Source organism: Microcebus murinus, chromosome 15, assembly GCF_040939455.1.
Source record: "Microcebus murinus isolate Inina chromosome 15, M.murinus_Inina_mat1.0, whole genome shotgun sequence".
NCBI lineage: Eukaryota > Metazoa > Chordata > Mammalia > Primates > Cheirogaleidae > Microcebus > Microcebus murinus.
The window spans coordinates 11234803-11257341 of record NC_134118.1 but is presented as its reverse complement, the minus strand read 5'-3'; the positions used below and the strand labels follow the sequence as shown (position 1 = coordinate 11257341).

Here is a 22539-nt window from a genome sequence, read left to right as displayed (position 1 = left end):
CGGGAGCGGCCGGAGCCCGGGCGGGGGCGCGCGAGGCCGTAGGGGCCCCGCCTCGCCTGCCCCGCCCCGTCCCGCCCCGCGCGCCCTCCTGCCCCGAGGCCGGCCGGGCCCGGTGGGGGAGGGGAGGGGACGAAACGGCCCGAGGCTCAGGGCGCCGCGCGGCCGCGGCACGAGCCCGAGGGGGCGGGGAGCGGGCGGGCGTGCGCGCGCCGGGCGTGGGCGTGGGAGGGGTAACTAGCGCGGGCGCCGCGGGAGCGCCCGCAGAGGGACGCCGCTACCCTGGACAGCGCAGCGCTGGCCGCCGGGTCGCCGCGGATCATGGTGAGTGGGGCGGCGCGCCGCGCTTCTTTCCGCCCGCGCCCGCGCAGCCCGCGGGAAGGGCCGGGCGGGCGGCGGCGCTGGAACCCGCCGCTGTCGGAGGGCCGGCCGCGCGGGCTCGGAGGGGCGGCGAGCGTTGGCGGGCGCGCGGGCGGGCCCGGCCCGGCCCGCGTCCCGGGAACTTTGTCCCGCTCCCCGCCGCCCGGTCCCGCGGCGGCTCCTCGAGGCGCCCGCTCGCGTCGCGCCCTGTCGCACGCTCGCGGCCAGCCGGGCGCGGGAGCCGCCCCTCCGCCCTCGCCCGGCAGCCGTTCCCGCGCCGCCCGCCCGCCCGCTCCCGGGGCGCAGAGCGGCGTTTCCGAGCGCGGCTCCCACCGCCTCGGGAAGCCGGGCTGGGTCCCAACGGCCGGACTCCCGCCGTCCTCCCCGCGGGCCGCGCCCGGGGGTGTGTCGGGCAGACGGCGCCCGGCCCGGGGCCTCGGCGCGCCCCGGCGGCCGCGCTTTGCCCGGTCGGTGCGGCCGCCGGCGTCGAGCCGTCCCGGGGCGCGGGGGCCCCGCCCTGCCGAGCCTCAGGGCCGAGCCGCGCCGAAGCCCGGCCCCGGGCGCGACGCGAGGTCTGCGCTTGCCTTCGGCGGCCGGCTCGGTCTTTGTCTCCCCTCCCGAGGGTTTCCTCTCCCCGCGTCGGGACTCGCTAAAACGTGCTAATCTGCTTTCCCGACCCGCTCCCGCCGGCGCTGCGCGGCCTCGGGTCCCCGCTACCCTGTGGTAACGCCGCCCCTCGATTCCGAGTCTCTCCCGACCTCCTCGCCCTAACATTCCAGCCTTTCCTGCCCTGCCTCCCGCCCGCCAGTGCGCCTTCCTTCCTGCGGCTTTTGTTTTCTCTTCGCGGCGTGCGTTTCTGTCAGCGTGCTGCGTGTCTTGTTCATCGTGTTTGTTGACTCTCCCCCACCGGGACGTAGGTTTCAGGAGGACGGGGATTTTGTCGTCTCGTCCACTGCATTCCTGGCACCCACAGCCGTGCCCGGTGCACAGGAGGTGCTCCACAGCCTTTTAAGATTAACCCAACAACGCAGACTGCTGTGTGTTAGCGCCCAAGTGGGAAGCCGCCACCAGGAGTGCCCGACTGACACTTGCGACGAGTCTCCGGCGGGGTTTGCCAGGAGGGAGACGCTGTGGGACGGGAGGGACTCGGATTTGCCGCCCCCGGTGGTCATCTCTCACGCTCCGTCTGTCATTTCATGCTGCGGACACCGTGGCATCACCTCGGACAAAGCGTTTTTAGGCTAACTGGCTCTGTCCTTTGGGGTGTTTGTTCCAAAGTTTAGATGGGAATAGCGGTGCGAGAACAAGTCCAAGGATAGCTCTTTAATTGAATGGAAAAGTCATGGGAATCAACATAAAAGAACCCAAATCAAAGGCAAGCAAAAGTGTAGCATTTTCAAGGAGTATGAAATCCATTTTTAAAGTATCCAGTTGGGTAAGCTTAATTTTTAGTTCTTCAACAGAAGGTTGCTGTTTAATCCAGCTTCCTTCAAAAACTGTTTTAGTCAGTTTGGGAGGTACCGGTGGTTTCCTGGTCTGAAAGAGACTTGAAAGTTTGTCAAGTGGATCCACATGATATATCTAGTTATATTCAGAAAACAGCACCCTGCTGTTCCAGATTGTGTCAGTGATCATCTCTATTGGCCAATTAGGTATGTACCATCTAACTTGACGGGTTGGAATTTCTAGGAGTAGGCATTGATAAAGAGGAAAAAGTTACACAACATGGTGAAAACAGGCTCGAGTCAGTGACTTATCATAATTCAGAAGTTACAGATTTACTCATTTGTAACTTTTCCTTAATCAAATAGGGACTTCAAGGGTGTATCACTGACAATGAACCATTCTAACAAATTATTAATTTAAATATAACATTTAAAGTCTAACCATTTGATAATTGGAGAGCATAACTTGTTCTGGAATTGATGGGGCAGTTTAGAGCTTGATATCTGGGGTCATTCCTGGGTTTGAATCCCAACGTCAGCATTTAACTGTGCGACCTTGGGCCTCAGTATTTTCTTCTGTAAAAGATGATGATATTTCATAAGATTATTGGGAGGGACAAATAAGGTGATGCATTTTGTGTGTCTAGCATAGTGCTTAGTAAATATTAACTATTATAATGCGTTCTTTTTTCGCCCATCTGTTTTCAGTTGAGACATTTAAGAATGTGTCTAATTCATTTCCTACTTCTCTGTCCCTTATGTGATCTTAATAAATATCTAGTTTTGCTCTGTATCAGCACTGATAGATATAATATAAACCATATGTATAATTTTCAATTGTCGAGTACTCACATTAAAAAGCAAAAAGTGACAAGTGAAATTAATTTTAATGTATTTTATTTAACCCAATCCATGCAAATATTATTTCAACGTGTAGTCAATGCAAAAAAAAGGTACAGGTACTTTATACATTCTTTTTATGTTTTTCATAGAAAATCATCGAAGCACACATGTAATTTTATGCTTAGAACACATCTCAGTTCAGGCTAGCCACATTTCACTTGCTCAGTAGCCACATGTTAGAGGCTACTGTGTTGGATGAAACGGCTCTAGATAGTACACATCTTTCAAATTTGCCTCTTATCTACTAGACCCTTTCCACTTGTGAGAACCTCACTGCCACTTTAAACCCAGCATTACAAAAAGAAAACTACTCACCTTTCAGACTCTCCTCTCTGTTCCCTTTTGCTGCTAGTAATTCCACCAGCTCTTCAGTCTACGGTGTCTGAAATCTGATTCTTATTCTCTTTTTTCTTTTATATCATTTATTGTCTAATATTATCACATTTTTACTTGAAAATATTTGAAAATCTCTTCTCCCCTTCTCTTCAGCCCCCTTTCCACCATTTTTGCCTTTTCTGCAGGTTTCCTTTTTTGTGGTCTTTGTTTTTAACATTTTTACTTCCTGCCTCTCTTGAAAAATGCAGTTATCTGTCCAAATCACTGGGCTGCACATTCTCTCCATTCTTCCCTCAGCTCTTTTTCATGTTAAGTCATAAGTGGTTTCTAATGTATAGTTTATTCCTATGTTTAACATGTTTTCATTATCAAATATCGAAAGAAGTATAATTACTTTAACTGGTAATCTGATATTAAAATGATCCATCCAAGAAAAGAAGCACAGATAAAGAAAGGAGAAAAATAAGCCGCAAGAAAGGAAAATGAAATTGTTCTTTGAGCCCTATCTACCTTCCAAAAAATACCAGAAGGAATTAATTCTAGTATTCTATAATAGAGAAATTATATTAATAGTTAATAATAATTTATTATATATTTTAAAATAGCTGGAAAAGAAGAATTGTAATATTCCCAACACAAAAAAAGATAAATGTTTGAGATGATGCATATTCTAATTGCCCTGACTTAATCATTATACATTATATACAGTATCAAAATATCAATGTACCCATAAAATGTGTACAACTATATCAGTAAAAAATACAAAAAAAGACATATCAGTGGAATTAATAATAGTAATGATAGCAACAACCACAACAGCAATGAAACCTTACATTTATACAGTCCTTTGTGAGAAACAGAGTACTTTCTTCTGTGCCTGGTGAACAAAGGGATAAAACAAAAGAAAGGCACTAGATCAAGAAACCTGGTTTCTAGTCCTGGCTTTATTATAAACTAGCTCTATTCCTTTGATCAAGTCACTCTGACAGTTTACTTATGTGCTAAATGGAATATCATCTTTTTCACAAGATTGTTTTCTGAGAATCAAATGGGGCCTCAGCATCTTTACACTGGTTGTTTCCCTTTGGCTGCATGGGTCTCCCCCGACCCCCAGCGCTGCGTCTGTCTGCTGAGTACTTTGGTGATTAGACCTACCCTAACCATTCTGCTAAAATGGACCTGCCCTACCATATTCACACGCACTTGATTCTCTTACAGTGTTTTATTCCACAAAAATATAACCTAGCAGTTTACTCATTTATATAGCAATTGTAACCTTTTGATTAATTACTTATTATATCATGTGTTTTTTGTTTGTTCCTTCTTACCTGAATGCAAGCTTCCTAAGGATATTTTGTCTGTGTTTTTCAGTAATGTATCTCGAGCACCTAGGATAATGCCTGTCACATAGTAAGTGCTAAACAGTAGCTTGTTGAGAAACTGAATGCAGATACTCCTGACTCCCAGTGTCCTGTGTTTTTCTCTTCACACCTCATTTATCATCCATAAGGGTGTATTGAGAAATGAACATTGCTTTGCAAAATTACAATACGGTTCCTCCAATTAGCAATTTCTCTTAATGTATTTAAAATTAATTTATCACAATTCAGTTTGAACATGATTCAGTAATGTAGGTGCTTCATCAATTCACATATGCCTGTTTACTCTTTTAGTAAATGACAATGTGTATGTATTCATATAACTATATTTATACTTCAGATCATATTTGTGCAAAGGACCAGGTTATGTCATTTTCTTTAAATAATGAAATATACAGTTTCATAAGTTATTATTGAATTTAAAATGCATATGCCTTTCTATAATATTTGCATTTTATGATATAATTTGTGGAAGATTATCTTATTTTTACATAATAAAATTTATAGCTAAGCATTAAGTTCTTACTGAAATTTAATGAATATCTTTTTTTAAGTCCTTCATGTTCTCCTAAATATTTTAATAGTGATATAAATTAAGCTAAGATACATAATTTTGCTGAATAATTATTTTTACTTTATATTTATGGATTTTACTTGATATAACTTAAATACACTGCAAGGACTGTATAGTAATACTGTTTTATATTTATCAATCAAATGTTTTTCAATGAATTTTTATACACATTAACTCATTTTGAAGCCTCACAAAAAAACTTTAAGGGAGGCAATTCCTATAGCAGTATACATACTTTACAGGTAAGAATATTGAGTTTCAAATAAAATAAATGATTTGCCCCAGGTCACATACTAGAGGTAGCAAAACCTGCTCTAAATCTTCTCATTCCAGAATACGACCTCCTCTAGTATTTCGTGTAGCCTTATCCACAAGCCAGCATAAATGTGTTCTTCTCGTATAAATCTGATGAAGGCAGGAGGACTTTTCTCCCCTATTATCGAAGAGAATGGAGAAATCAGAGTGACTTCTCTATGTAGTTTCTTTCCCATGAATTACAAGGATAGATAGATATGGATATATACATATGTACATTTAAACATAATATGTAAAATCTAAGGTTTTATTTCATATACACAGAAATGGAGCATGCAAGGGAAGGTGTTATTTGAAATGGAGGTGATCATGAACAGTATATGTAGATACATAGATGACCTTGGGCATGTTCAGGGTGGTGTGGCTGTGGACCACATGTGCATATCAGACTTAATTCACTAGTATAATAAATAGGGTAAGAAAACTTTCTCTTGGATAAAATGGTATACAGACATGGGAACACATTTACTGGCCCTGGATGACTTGAAGGCTGACTACTGACTTGTGAAATACGCTTGCACTGGAAGAGACAAAGGAATCTCCTTCTGTGTTACAGATTTCTGAAAGCAGGGCCTGTCTTTCATATTTGAATTGATGGTGCCTATACACTGCCTATTATTGAGCAGTACTGAGCATGTGATTGGTAAAGTGCTCCAATATAGTGGACAAGTAATTTTCAAGAGAAATGAGGTAGTCACTGCATTTTCTTTTCTTTTTTCCCCCCAGAGAAAGGGTCTCACTTTGTTGCCCAGGCTGGAGTGCAGTGGCACAATCACAACTCACTACCGCCTTGAACTCCTGGGCTCAAACCATCTTCCCGCCTCTGCCTCCCAAGTAGCTGGGACTACAGGTGCCCGCAACCGTGCCCAGCTAATTTTCTAATTTTTTGAGGAACCTGGCCTTGCTATGTTGCCCAGGCTGGTCTCAAACTCCTGGCCTCAAATGATCCTTCCCACTTCAGCCTCCGAAGATGCTGGGATTATAGGCATGAGCCACCGTACCAGGCCAGTAGCTGTTTTTAAGTAGAATGATTACAGTATTAAGACATTGATCAGAGAGAAAAATAGTAACTTTGCACATAAATTTTTATTTTATATGAGAGTTTATTATTTGGCTTTATTTCCAATATTTTAAAGATTTAAATATGTGGAATATTCCACGTGACTAAACAAAATTTGGTTAATGAGATCTACTTGGTAGACTTTTTTTGGCAAGGTCAAAAAGTTTATTGACCATTACACTAAGGAGTTACGTTAAAAATTAACTTACATCTTTAAAGAAGACAGAATGTGTCCATAATGAAAAAATAAAGTTTCAGGCCGGGCGCTGTGGCTCACGCCTGTAATCCTAGCTCTTGGGAGGCCGAGGCGGGCGGATTGCTCAAGGTCAGGAGTTCAAAACCAGCCTGAGCAAGAGCGAGACCCCGTCTCTACTATAAATAGAAAGAAATTAATTGGCCAACTGATATATATATAAAAAAATTAGCCGGGCATGGTGGCACATGCCTGTAGTCCCAGCTACCCGGGAGGCTGAGGCAGAAGGATCACTCAAGCCCAGGAGTTTGAGGTTGCTGTGAGCTAGGCTGACGCCACGGCACTCACTCTAGCCTGGGCAACAAAGCGAGACTCTGTCTCAAAAAAAAAAAAAATAAAATAAAAAAAAAAAATAAAGTTTCAGTTTTCCTGAAAGTTAAGTTCTGATCAACTGATTTTCTTCTCTGACTCTGGGAGGTCTGTGTAACATACTCTCCAATGCATGCTCAGAACAAAGAGCCTGTTTTTTAATCCTTTCTGCTCCCATTCTAGAAGCTTTCCTGAAGTTGTTACAGGGAAGACATTCTCTTCAATCCAGAGCTTCCTTGACTTTTGGAAATGCAGAGTTCATGACAGTTTTAATGTCAGGGTGAAGTTATGCTTAAGAGGAACAGTGCTTTGAGCTATAAGAAAAATGTTCAGTTGGCTGTACCTTTGTAGGGTAACCCAATCAAAATTGTACTTGCAGGTTATTTCACATCCCATTCTCTAGAGGATGGGGGAATTGTCATTCCCTTGCATGTTCAAGGAAGGCATTTCTCCTTTCCTTAGGCCTTGTCTGTGTTCAAACTCCCGAAAAGAAGTGGCATATGTCGAGAGTCAGTGGTCCCCAACCTTTTTGATATCACGGACCGGTACTGTGGAAGACAGTTTTTCCATGGGGCGTGGGGGGCTCCATCTCTAGATCATCATGTCTTCGATTCTTGTGGGGAGTGCATCAGCTGGATCCCCTGCATGCGCCGTTTGCAGTGGAGTTGGCGCTCCTGTGAGCGTCAGATGCAGCAGCTGATCTGATGGGAGGGGGCAGGGCGGAGCGCAGGCAGTGATGAGATTGACCAGGAGGGGCTGTGGGTATAGGTGGGGCTTTGCTTGCTTTCCCACCCACCTGCTCACCTCCTGCTGTGCATCCCAGTTCCAGTGTTGGTCAGCTGCCCAGGGGTTGGGGACCACAGTTATAAGTCATTTTGAGATTTACTGCCTGATGTCTGTATCAAACTTCTAAGTGCAAAGCAATCACACTAGTTTCACTGTTTTTTGAAGCCAAGTTTCTCTGTTTAACAATAGTATGATAAAATACTGACTCCTTTAAAGTCCTGCCACTGCTACTGCGATGCTGCCATGTTCCTTTTGTAAATTAGATTTATTGTATCATAAATCATTTTCTTTTTACAATTTAAAAAGTAAGTGCAGCCAGGCACGGTGGTTCATTAATCCCAGAGCCTATGATCCCAGCACTTTGGGTAGGCCCGGGCAGGAGGATGGCTTGATCCCAGGAATTCGAGGCTGCAGGGAGCTATGATTGCACTGCTGTACTCTAGCCTGGGCAACAGAATGAGACCCTCTCTCTAAGAAGAAAAAAATAATAAACATCCCTTTTGTAACACATTTCTGAAAAGAACACTAATCTTACCAGTACTTGCTTCCTGTGAGATAGAACAAGTGTCTGAAATAGTCTGAAGTCCTTAATGCAAACTTTGGCATTAATAGTGGAATTAATAGTTTGCATTTGTTATTCTTTTAAAGTAAAGAAATATGTTCTCTACAATGAACACTATAGTCTTTAAAATTGCTCTCAAGGAGATATGGAAATATATTGCCTCAGTAATTTTTCGATTAGACATACTCTTTGATTCACTACTGCTCAATTACGGGCAGTGACTATCATTTTAAATATGAAGGACAGGCTCTGCTTCAAGAAATCTGTAATACAGAGGGAGATCCCTTTGTCTCTTCTAGGGCAAGCATACTTCACAAGTAAGTAGTAGTGAGCCTTCAAGTCCTTCGGGCCAGTAAATGTGCTCTCCCGTCTGCGGACAATTTTATCCAACAGAAAGACTCAGTCTAATAATGTGCCCAGTTATATTATTGCCAAAAAACAACCCAGGCCCTGCAACACAGATGACTCTTATGTTTTTATCATGCCAAGAATCTGGTTAGGGTAGGAGGTGCCTGGTAACTGAAGAGCCAGAGTCCTTAGAATTGTTAAAGCTTGAGACCAAGGTTGTGTCTGTATGACACCAAAGTACCAAGCTAACGAGTCAATTCCAGTGAGAGGAGAAAAATCAGACTGATTATCTGAGAGCTTGGGTAGAAGGAACATGGTGGACTTAGGAATCTGACAGACATACCTAAATGCACATTCCCGGGATGAGTGAAACCAGATGTACTGAATGAGAATCTGAGTGAGCAGTCTAGAAATCTGTATGGTAGGATGGTTCCTAGTGCACACAAATTTAAAATCTAATGCTCTGTGAGTTCAAAAGAATAGGGACACTTTCTAGCAGAAATCTTTATGCTTCGTGAGTTGGGCTCAACAAGTTGGGCTCAACAATGGATCTTGAATAGGTTGGATTTTGATATGTGAAAAAAGTGAGGAATATAGGATCAAGCAGAACATTCTACATAGGGGAAAGAACTGGGTGAAGGCTGCAGAAAATAGTAACAGATATATTTGAGAAACACTGTACTGTGAGCAATTTATGGACAAAGCTATGTCATCACAAAGCCTACCACAAATAAGGTGCTCAGTAAGTGCTTTTTGAATTTGTGAAGTCTATGGACCAACAGTATTATAGGGTTTATGCTAGAAAGAGAGTAATCAAGTCAGATTTTGAAGAGTCTTGAACTAATTTGAAGCTAAAAAGTTTCTAGATTTTGCAGATAGTAAAGAACAAATAGGTTTTTGAAATGGAGAGTCAAATGATGAAAATATAATTTAGGAAGATTACTCTAGTTGGCGTATTATAGGGTTAGGAAAGGAAGTTGTGAAGGAGCTGAACTATGTCAGTTCTTTACACTTATTTTCATATTGTCAACTTTTGAAAAATTTCTGTAACCGTACACTCCTGAATTTAATTGCCTACCCCATTTCTTTACTAGTTGTCTAGTCATTTTAACATCAGTATTCTCATCTATAAAATATGTATACTAGTAAAATCCTAAATACAACAGATTATTGGATTTGTGTATTGCATTGGAAATGAGGAAAGAGAATGCATACATACACATAGCTGCTTTTTTTCTGACTGCTTAGAAGTAGTGAAAATTGGTTAGACACACAGTGAAGGGTGGGTCAGATAAGATAATACATATGAAGTCCCTGATAGTAGACACTCAAATGGTTATCCACAGAAACTGAATCATTTTCATCTTTACAGGCCTAACTTTTTTCTCTATGCCTGCAATAGAGATTTTTTAAAAAACTATCTTGATTGATCTATGTGTATTTACATTTTTAAAAATTTTCATATTCCTGTGATAATAGGTTTTAGTTTTAACATTAGGACTTTTTTTGGTCTGGGGTGATAAAGGTTTTATTCTCTAATTTTTTTTGTTTCCTTATCTTGAGGCTGCATGAATTCTGTTAGAGTATTTAGTGAAAAATGGAAATCTGAACTATATGCTTGTTTCAGAACAGTTTTTCTTATTGAATAGTTCTCACTTATGCACTCATAAAACTGAATGTTTTTGAAAATTGTTTCATGGATTTGAATCCCAACTTTAGAAAATCCCAAGAGCTCCACATAATCAGATTAAACCTTAGCTATTTGTCCAACCACCTACATCAAATTGCCTATGCCTTGAGCTTCTTAATAGTGCTTAATCTAATGCCTTAACCCCTAAAAATTTACTGTACAGGAGAATGTGTCTTTCACACTCTGCCTTTCCCACTGGATCCTCATTATTTTGATTAGTAAAATCCTAAATACAGCAGATTATTGTATTTGTGTATTGTGTTGGAAATGAGGAAAGAGAATGCATACATGCACATAGCTGCTTTTTGTGCTTTTTCTCTGTCAGCGTAGAGGTAGTGAAAATTGGTTAGACATTTAAGTGTCTAAAAACAAAATAAGTGGAGAATAGAGGACTTTGTGATCTAGGAGGGGACAGTGTTAGAAGAGGCTGAGATTAGGTGGTAAAAGCAGAAAACACATTGGACATGTTGAAAGCAGTGAATAGACCAGCCTGGCTGGTCAGAGACAAGGCTAGAGGAGTACTTTGAACCAAACAGAATGAAGTATCTGGGTCTCTGGTATGGGTTGACTCCCTGTCAGCTCATTTTCAAATGAAATGGAATAATTACACCTTTAATTTATGATCATCTTTAGAGGAACTTTCTACTACATTCCTAATGGTGGTAATCTTAATGCCATATGCTTGTATAATGTGTTTTAATTTGCAGAACACTTTCATAGCATCATGTCAGTTGCTTGTTTGTACTTGTTTACTATCTCCCCCACTGCAATATAAGCTCTGTAAGGGTGAGAACTTCCATCTGTCTTCTTTACCACTGTAATGTCAGCACTAGAATGGCACCTGCACACAGTAGACACTCAAAGAATACTTGTTTAATAAGTGAACAGATGTGTAAAGTAGCTTCCCCATCTTTGAGAAAACTGAAACTCGGATTGTTTTATTCAGAGTCATAAAACTAGTCAGTGATAGACTGGGGACTCAAACCTACTTTATACCTATGTCTCTTGTCTTCTACCCCATTGCCTGTTTCATTATACCAATAGACTTTCCTGATATCCATGGTTAAGAAGTCATTATCCAGTTTCTGTTTGAAAATTCTCATCATGAAAAGTTCTCATAATGAACTTTTTCTAAAATACTGTTTAGAAAACCAAGGGATAGCCTGAGTGAGCGCAAGACTCCATCTCTACAGGAAAATTAGGTGGGTGTGATAGTGTACTCCTGTAGTCCCAGACTCTCAGGAGGTTGAGTCCAGAGGATCACTGAGCCCAGGAGTTTGAGGCTGCAGTGAGCCATGACTATGCCACTGTACTCTAGCTTGGGCAAGAGAGTGAGACATTCTATCAAGGTAGACAAATCCATGCATACATGCCAGGGGAGAAACAATTTGTCATGGATATAAAGAGATCCTGAAATGTTTAGAACTATTTTTAAACTACTTTCTATTTAATACTGTTTTCTTAGAATTCATTTATTCAAAAAAATATTCAGGAAATATGTGAAATATTCAGCAAATATTCAATTAAATATTTGTTTATTTGTTTATTCACAAGCTAGGTATATTCTAGGTGCTTGGAATGCACCAGTGAAGAAAATAGACAAAGATTCCAGGCTTGCACTCTAGAGGAGAGGAATTAGATGATGAACCTTAACCATAATAAGTACGTTAAATATCATGCTAGAAGGTAAATGAGCTGTGGATAAAAATGTTGATCAGGGAAAGAGGGAGTAGGCATGCTGTGAATGAGGGGCAGGCTGCAGAATTTAAAAGCATGGTCAGGAATTCCTTGCTGAAGACAAAGTAATTGGGTAGGTATTTTTTTTTTTTTTTTTGAAACATACATTGTCAGAGAAAACCTATTTAAGAAGTAATATTTTCAAACCTTAAGTCATTCTTTTATCTTTTTATTTTGTGAGGTTTTGCACAAAGACATTTTCATACAGTAAGTTACTATAAAGTAACTGAAAATAAGATATAAACCACTTTGAGTAGTGCAGAGTCAAGTTTCTGAGCTGTGATATATATAATATTACATCTGTTTTGGGGAGAATAGATATTTTTCAGTTCTTCTAGATTTCCTGTCTCTGGCAGCACTTTCTTAGTACATAAGTGATTACTCAGTCCAGGTCATTTCAATAGAATATACTAACTTTGGGGAAATGCAGTAAAAATAATAATTAAACCACCACTACAACAAAACTTAACTGTCATTTTAACCATCTGGAATATCCAATAGTTTAATGCAATTTTTAAAATATCACAACTAAAGTTTTCATAGAAGAATTTTATCAGTATTTATTCTTCTTTTCCAGAAGTTAGCCTGAATGCTGTTTACCAACAAGTTTTCAAATTTCTTTTCTGAACAAAGTGCTAAAGTAGGCTAGCTGGTAACAGGTACCTGGAACGCTCCGTATGTGGTTGTCCCTTGGTAACTGTGGGGGATCGGTTCCAGGACCAACCCCATTACCAAAATCTGTGGATGCCCACGTCTCTTATAGAACATGGCCTACTGTTGGCTCATAACCTACGCTCATCCTCCCATATACTTCAGATCATCTCTAGCTTACTTACAATACCTAATACAGTGCCTGCATCATTTCAGTCACATGGATTCAGCGTGAAACTCGATGTGCAGCACATTCAAGTTTTGCTTTTTAGAACTTCGTGAAATGTTTTTTTCTCTCAAATGTTTTTGATCAGTGTTTGGTTAAATCCATGGATATAGAGCTCACGCACACACAGGGCCAGGTGTATTTTGTAATCATTTGAGGGATATTTGATTATCCTTTTTTCTTTGTGAAAATATGTGCCATATGCAATTAAATTTTCAAGATTTGTCCATGATCTCATGCATGTAGTAGAAAAAAACTAAAGTTTTAATTCTAGATTTTTGTGGCCCTTATAGAGGCTCTATCCCAACCTCTTCCTTTTAATTTTTGGACATAGGAAACTTTCATGCACATTGTGTAAAAAGATATGAAAATTAATTTAGGCTGCCATTAGGACAGCAGTCTCCAACCATTTTTGCACCAGGGACCATTTTCACGGAAGACAATTTTTCCACAAAGTGGTATGGGATGGGGGGAGGTTTCAGGATGATTCAATCTCATTACGTTTATTGTGTACTTTATTAATATTATTGCATTGTAATATATAATGAAATAATTATATTAATACAATTCACCACAGGTCGAGGACCCCTGCAGGAGAGTAAGTACTGCAATTTAATAATTTGATGGGAAATCTTAGGACCTTGAAGTGCTTTCATAGGTAAGACTGCAACCTTGTGAAAGAGCCAAGTGGACAAACATGGTAAACCTTGCACATTATGGGTGACAAAACTGAAGCCCAGAAAAAGCGGCTCCTCAACACAACTGTGGCAAACTAAACACCAGAGCCCAGGTCTTTGATTTCTAGTGGGTTGATATTTACAAGAGGAAAACGTGGTTTTGCTGTGGTGATGTGGGAAGTTGGGATGGACACCTAGGTCAGTGAAGCAGAAGGAGAAAGCCTGGTGTAGATAGGGGAACTTACCGTAAGGAAGAGGTAGCACTTTTAGCAGAGGTAGCTATGTGGAAAGGACTGTTTAAGGGGTGGTGTTGAGATAAGTGGCCTTCCAGATGGGATAAAACAAAATCGGATTTCTACCTGATATAGTATATAGTATACAAAAATAAATTCAGATCATTTGAAAACCAAAGAAAAACGAAGCTTTAAAACTAGAAAATAGACATTATGGTAGGAATTATTTCTTAAGACTAAACACAAGCCATAAAAAGTGACAGGTTTGACCACATCAAAATTTAATATTTTGAGATGACAAAAGACACTATTGGCAGAGATTAAACAAAGAAAAGGCAAGACCAAGAGAACGTATTTGCAATGTATATAACAAAATATTAGCACCCAGAATATACCAATTACTTTTGTAAATCAATAAATAGAAAACAAGCCATCTCTTAGAGACATGGATAAAAATTATTAAATGGCAGTGCACTGAAGAGGAAACCTCTATAGCCACTAAACATTTAAAGACATGCACAACTGCTGTAATGATAAAGAAATACAAGTTAAAACCATGTCATACCCATGAGCTCAGCAAAAATTAAAAACTCTGACAGTAGCAAGTTCCATACATTTTTTTATACCAATGTGGTAGTTTTTACAAAAAATAAAAATGTATTCCCCAAACAACATAGCAACTCTACAACTAGATTTATTCCCAGAGAAATTCCCACTAATGAACATGAGGGAGTTTGTATAAAGCAGCATTTTTTTAATAGCAGAAAATTGGAAACAACCTAAAATATCCATCAGTAAGGAGTGGGATAAATGATAATGTAGAATATTTATCTGATGGAATACTATACAACAGTTACAGTGAATGAACCAGAGCCACATGTGTCAATGTGAATATCTCAAAAAACAATGTTGAGTGACAGAACAAGCTGCAGAAGGGTAAGTATATGTATAATGTATATAAATCCTTAAAATGTACAAAACTTTGCAGGATGAAGGGTTTAAAAAAGTACAAAACTGCTATTTTTGTTTCTGAATGAATATCTGCATATAAATATATGAAAACATGGACTGGAAGGCTTGACATAAAATTTATCATAACAATTGTGTTTGAGGAAGGAACAAGGGACATAGGATTGGGGAGGTGTACAAAAGCAGTGACAACTTTATCAGTTGCGTTTTATTAATATTAGTGCTTAGTGCATAATAGGTCCTCAGTGCATATTTATTGCATTAATTTAAAAAGATTTGAAGCAGATATAATGCAATTTCAACATTCATATGTGATATATTTCTTTTACTATTCTCTACATTTCTATACTCTTACATTTTTCCCCCTAAGTTAAAATTAGGTTCGGATTTGGATTCTGCATTAGAGTCTCAGATTGGAGTCTTTTTGTTTCATTTTTATTTTATTTCAAGGTAATATGAAAGTATGAATGTTTTGATTGCATTTTATATCTTTGCCTCTCCCTAGCATGGGTTAGAGGTATGCCCTTCCCCTCCATATTGCTAACCACATCCCTCAGATGTGGGTCTACCCCCACTAATCCCTGATGAACACCACCACCACTTGAGCTTTTTTTTTTTTTTTTTTTTCCCCAGATTGGAGGTCTTTTAAAACCAGCACATCTAGGACAGGTGAACCATAGAGCAGGAAGGCCGCCTTTTGTTTTCTTAGACCCTCCCTAATCTTTTCTTCTTGGCTGGCTGACCCAGCACCTGAAAGGCTTTACCAGGTTAGATTCTGCATCTATGCTGTTTTAGAGAATTAAAGGATGCCCTAAAGAAGGGCATTTGTCATTCTTAACATCAGTGAAAACATGTTTTTCCATGAGTGAAAAGAGAGAGAATAGCCAAATACAACAACAGCAGCAAATAACACTGAGTTCTTACTATGCCCCAGCATTGATATAAGAACCTTTCCTGTGTTAACTCATCCTCACAGTAACCCTGGGCGTTGGTATTCTCATTCCTTCTCTTTACAGATAGGGAGACTGAGGCAAGCAGGGGAAAGGAGTGTAAAGGAATAAGGAGAGCAATTTTACTCAAATTGTACACCATAAATATTTGTTTCTTAATTGCAAGCCAGTTGTGAGGGGCTTTCAAGCCCACCACATGTAGTGTCCTCTCACTTTCCCTTCTCTCCTTCCACATACATATCGAATATACCCAGTGTTGTCTTTGAGAACAGTTATGTTGACTGTCCCTTGGATCATTGTTAAAACACTAATTGCAGTTTTACTACCCTCCTTTTTATACCATTGTATTTTCTAATTTTTCTTAAAAAGACATCATTGTTGGCCGGGTGCATACCTGTAATTCTAGCACTTTGGGAGGCTGCAGCAGGAGGATCGCTTGAGGCCAGGAGGTTAAGACCAGCCTGATCAAGATCAAGACCCCATCTGTACAAAAAAAATAGAAAAATTAGCCTGGTATGGTGGCACACACCTGTAGTCCCAGCCATTCAAGAGGCTGAGGCAGGAGGATCACTTGAGTCCAGGAGTTTGAGGCTGCAGTGAGCTATGATGAGGCCACTGCACTCCAGCCTAGGCCATAGAGTGAAACTCTCTCTCAGAAGCAAAACAGACAAAAACAACAAAACACATAATTCTTGAGACAAGCACTAATTAAATAAGGGGCATTTCTCCTATATAATGTCACTCCCTTTAGATTATCCAAGTATTATGGCATTGGCAGTTGTAAGACTATGACAGTGTGTCCCTGCATTGGGATTTGAAAATGCAGAACACTCAATGAGTAGCTGTCTATTCAGTCTCTACTCTGTACAGGCCTGACATAGATACTTTTACAAATATGAAATAATTTAGTCTTCACAGCCACACATATCCTAACTATCAAAGAGTTAAGATGATGATTCTCATTTTATAGAGAACAAAGATACTGCTCAGAGATAACCTTTTGCCCAACGTTATGTAGATATTTGGTATCAGAGCTAAGACTAGAAAGTGTATAAAACTCCCATTCTTTGCAATGAACCACACTAAATGCTAGTACTCTTTTAACCATAGCCTTAAATAACACACCACACTCATGATTGGTTAAAAATAATCACCACGTGAGTGAGTGGCAAGAAGATGCAGCATTGCTCATTTAGTAGTTCTGTGAAATTGAGCAACTTTACTTCTCTTAGCCTCACTTTGTAATCTGTCAAGAGGGGATGAAAATACTTATCTTATACAGTAACTAAGAGAATTAAATGAGATAATAGTATGTAATGTACCCAATACAATGGCTGGTTCTAGTAAACACATTCTAACTATTTTCATTTATTATTACTATTTTCATCATTTGTAGTGTTTATAATAAAGAAGTCAGTGACAGGTGGCAATTCTGAACTGTCTTCATATGTTGTTTTAAAATGGAAAAAGCCATAAATAAAGAACAAGCTTCAGCCTGGTGTAGTGGCTCAGGCCTATAATCCTAGCACTCTGGGAGGCTGAGGCAGGAAGATTGCTTGAGGTCAGGGATTCGGGACCAGCCTGAGCAAGAAGGAGATACCCCGTCTCTACTAAAAATAGAAAAATTAGCTGGGCATCATGGTGCATGCCTGTAATCCTAGCTACTTGGGAGGCTGAGGCAGGTATTTGAGGTTGCCATGAGCTAGGCTGGTACCACTGCACTCTAGCCCAGGTGACAGAGTAAGACTCTGTCTCCAAAAAAAAAGAACAAACTTCATGGCAGCTGTAGGTTGCTCATGTGGGAGAATTTAATCTTTTTCTTTATAACCAATCAGTAAGTAAAAAAGAAAGGAAACCCATTACTGTGTGGAGGCAGTTTACTCCTCTTCTGATGGTGACAGTTACTCTGGACTGAAGCCATCTAATCACAGATCAGCCTGTTTGTCCACACCTGCTTTTAGTCAACAGTAAAAATCTCTTTATAAAGAGACCAAACCGAGGAGTCAAGATAAGTAGAATATAAGTCAAGCAATGGCTTATATTGATAGCCATAGCAAATGAGGCCTACAGTGTTGTAGGATAACTTAATCTATTACTGACTCAAAATGCTATATCCAAATATAAAGCTAGAAACCAAATCCCCAAAGAGAAAGAGACATATAATCAAAGCAGCTTATACATAGTTATAAATGACTGTTGCCATCATTGGCTTGATGGAAAAGAAGAGAAATCCATGTGTGTAGAGTCTTCCCCCAGAAAAGTACAAATTATATCCATTTGGAGGAGTGGCATCAGAAGAAAAGATTTTTGTTTTTGTTTTTGAGACAAAGTCTCACTCTTTTGCCCTGGCTAGAGTGCCATGGCATCATCCTAGCTCACAGCAACCTCAAACTCCTGGGCTCAAGCTATCCGTCTGCCTCAGCCTCCCGAGTAGCTGGGACTACAGGCATGCGCCACCATGCCCGGCTAATTTTTTCTATATATGTTTTTAGTTAGCCAATTCATCGCTTTCTATTTTTAGTAGAGACCAGGTCTCACTCTTGCTCGGGCTGGTTTTGAACTCCTGACCGTGAGCAATCCTCCTGCCTCGGCCTCCCAGAGTGCTAGGATTACAGGCATGAGCCACCTCGCCTGGCCAGGGGAAAAGTTTTTATTGAGGCTCAGGCAAAAGGAATTGGGTATCAATAGAAATAGGGTGTTCAGAGTAAGAGTGTTAATAGTTCTACCACATTCTGAAAAGTTTTACCACATGCAGAGGGCTCTATTTAAAAAGAGATTTTTTTGGCTTTCTTCTCCCTGTTAGGTTGTAAAGAAAGAAAAAAAATAGAAAAGTAATTTTTATAAAAAAAATGATTTTGACAAACTGGAGGGAGAATAGTGAAAAAGGTCTAGAGTTCATGTCATATGTACAGACATGAGTCTAATGCCTAGTACCTAATAGATACTTAGTTGATGTTTGCACAAGGAGGAAGGAAGGAAGGAAAATGAGCAGGAAAGGTAAGACCACTAAGAAAGGCAGAGGGAGAGAGGAGAGGGGAGAATGGGAGAACTTCAATTTCCCGAGGCTGTTTGGCTAGGGAACGGTAAAGGCTTGGAGTGAACTGACACTTCTCATCAAATATTTGAAGGGCTCTCATGTGGAAGAAAAATAATATTAGTTTTGTATAACTCCAGAGAAAAGAATTAGGATTTATGGGTAACAGTTGAATGGGGAAAGATTTTTTAGCACTAAATAAGGAAAGGCTTCATAAAAACAAGAAACATTTTTAAATGGAATATGCTACCTTACGAAAGTAGTGAGAATTCTTTCACTGGATTCTTTCAAGTAAGGTTCGTAAACTTCTATCAGAATTATTGTAGAAAGCAATTATTTCCAGCTTGGGGTGGAAAGTTGAATTAGATGTCTATAACTAATTATGAGAGCCAATAAGCTGTTCCTATATTCATCTGTTTAAAAAATTCCTTTCTGAGCTCATTTCTGTTCATAACAAAACTAATGAACATGCAGAACTAATTCTTACACCTTTACAATGCTATGTGATAGGAAATAAATTCTTATACTAATAATTGACATTTATATATTTTAAGTTATTTTTTATAAAACATAAAAGGGTAAATTTAAGAAATGGAGAAGTATTCACACTAGAACTTTTCAAATATTTATTTTACCTAAAGATATAAATCTCTTGTGGGTCAAAGATACAAAATTTCAGTTAGGGGAAATAAATTCAGGCGATCTTTTGAACAACATGGTGATTAATAAAAATGTACTACATACTTGAAAATTGCAGAGAGTAGATTTCGTTCTCATCACAAAAAAATAAGGATGTGAGGTAATGCATATGTTTATTAGCTGGAGTCAGCCATTCTACAATGTATTCATATTTGACATCATGTATGCCATATATACACTTTTTATTAGTTAAATATATAAAAGGATATACATCTCCATATAAGGATAATCTATTAGATATAATAATGTTAACAGTCCATATAGCTATGTTAAAGTTCATATGAAGAAATTAGGCTACAATCTATAGACTGGCAATAAATCTTGTTATTTCTTCTATTTTCCATATGCTGTATACATATAAAGCTAGAGGCTCTTTTGTGTGAGTTAAGAGTGTGGCCAAAGACAACTTGAAAAAGACAAATGAAATAAGTACTAATAAACTGCTTCAGTTTTCCCACAACTTTCCTTTGTCAAGGAAACAAAGGAGGCTCTCTAAGAATCAGTCTTGGTGGCTGTCCCAGATGTCTGCAATACAAGACTTCACCTTCAAGTCCAAGATTAACGTGTAAGAGTCTGCTTGCCCCTCCTTTTATAGCCCAGAAGGATCACAAAGGATTTCGTACCATGTACTGCTCACCTGGACTTGGCAGCCCGGCACAGCCTGACCTTTTTGGCTGGCTGGCTACTGGCTACAGGAGCCATTCACATTTTCAGCCCTTTTAAATGAGATCTTTTAAAACTCTTTTAAAGCTATGCAAATGAGTTGGCCAGACTTTCTCCTTTCAAAAATGACAACAAATTTCATAGGCTAACATCTTTTCCTTTAACTATTCTAATATGTCTAAATCCAATACACATTTCTTTTTATGCAGTCAGACCAGGAAACTTTCCTTAAGTCATTACTTCTCTGGAGATTAATTTTCGGCACCTTTTGAGAAACAACTAGAACCACTAATCAGGCTGAGCTCACTAGCAAAGTGGAAGCCACGCAGTCATAACTGTGGCTCTTGGAATTGCTACTTCTACTGCATCATGTCCTGAAAACATGATGCCATCCAATATCTGCTTAAAGAAAACTCACAAATGTTTCTCACCACTGCCCTTCCCTGCCCAGAGTCACACTGCCTATTAGTGTTACTGAATTTTTCCTTTCCTTTTTACAGTTTGGAAGGAAAAACACTATACATCTTTTAGAGCTGCATTAATGGCAGTAATTAACATTCTTTCTAATGATACAGTTCTAAAAAACTTTATCTAAAAAGAAAAATAATGTTTGAGAGCTGAAAGGCTAAAACTGAGTGAAGACTTCTGCCAAGAAAATTTTTTAAAAATCATAAAAACAATTAGTGCACTTTTGTGTTTATTTTGTAGCAATCACATAGTTTATAATAGACAAGGGAACAGATTGATGCATACACTTTTTAAAGAACATTGGTAATATGCTCTTGCATTATTTGTATGGCTTTGAATGGCTGTGCTTTTATAACTCCATTTTAATTTCTGTGATTTATATTTGTTTCAAATAGGCATTTATTAGTTTAAAAATTTCTAACCTATTAAAAGTTACGTTGAAGATAGGCATTCAAAAGAAGACCAACCGTACTTGCATGCAGTTGAACTGAAATTTTGTTGAATGAATGAAATGTGTGAAGTAACCCAACTTGCTAAATGGAAATCACTCACTATTAAGTTAAAAGGCTGCAGATTTCTGTTTTACTGATTGCAGTTCTATCTGCCAAGTTCATTTCTAAATTATGTATCAGTCCTACATACTTTGGTGCTATATATGAAATTAAAAATCGTTTAGTCACTGTGTATTTTATATTCTTATTTTTAATAGTAGCTTCAAAATGTTTGTATAGACAAAGAATGGGATGGCTATCAGTGTTGGCAGCAGGCGTGGAGAAGGGATGGGGGCGAGGCATCGTGAAACTGCTATTACTTAGCACTTTAAAGAAAGTTGAGAAAATATAAATTTTTCTTTCCAAAGAATGGTGGTGGAGGGCAGTGGCCACGAGAAGTTATGGGGAAATGCTGATTCCCCTACTAGGCCATTTCTTTGTGTTGCCATTGCACACTGCCATGTTGACGTTAACAAACAAGGTCACTGAAATCTTTATCTTTCAATAGGGATGATTTTTAAAAAATCTATCCCCTTACACATAAGTTATAAATTTCTAAAAAAAAAAAAAAAAAAAAAATCTATCCCTTTCTCTGAATTTCCTGAGATACAGATACAGAAGAAAGGACTATGTAACAGTTTCTCTCAAATATCTCGGTGAGAAATCAAAACAGAGTTGTCCATTGAAGTTAGGAACAAACTCATCATGCCTTTCTTCCTGTTAACCAACACACTCTCCAAAAAACCAGTTTAGGTCAAGGTTACTTTTGAGAATTTTGTACTTTTTGTTTCAGAATCCATGATAATTTCATGTTTGTTTGTTGCTGATATTTGGTGAACAATCTTTTAGAGCCACTCTTCCTTTCCAAATGAATCTGGCATTCTGCCTACTAGCTTGGAGATATAGAAGAGAGGAGAGGAAAGAATTGGAAGGATGGGAGAACAGAGACACACTGTCTCTTTAACAGTGGAGAGCTAGAAAAGGCCTTGGAGATCATTTTATTCAGTAATTCTAAGTAATTAGAGAATATATAGACATATTTTTGTACTGTAATGGCAAAAAGTGGTGGACTCTGGAAGCCTAATGGGAGGATTAAAATGATTGTATTTATTTAAGGAGCATTTCATACTACAAAATGATTTCTGTTGTCTATTGAATGTAAGTGATTTATCAGTAAGAAAAAGGATAGTAATATTTTTTTAAAGTGCTCATTTAGCAGGATTCAAAATAAGAGCCAAGAAAAACCTGAAGAGAAGATTGTGTGACACAATGCCAATAAAAACGGGGGTCAGAGGCTTACATTTACGTTATTTTCTTTATTTTAGTGTATAGCTTGTAATAAATAACTTTGTCTTTTGCCTTTCATCATCTGTAAAATAAATAATGCTTTTAACCATTCTTTCCTCCCCACCTTCCCAGATTTG

The 22539-nt window shown here is 39.3% G+C and overlaps 1 protein-coding gene across 1 annotated transcript in view; it reads left to right on the top strand.

Moving 5' to 3' along the window:
• The first annotated feature begins 202 nt into the window (after positions 1 to 202).
• Positions 203 to 22539, top strand: part of ELOVL2 (ELOVL fatty acid elongase 2) — a 59347-nt gene continuing 37010 nt past the window's right edge. The window contains exon 1 of the mRNA XM_012753660.2: positions 203 to 321. Within this exon, the coding sequence (XP_012609114.1) occupies positions 319 to 321 (3 nt within the window). The 5' untranslated portion in view covers positions 203 to 318. The remainder of the gene's footprint in view (positions 322 to 22539) is intronic.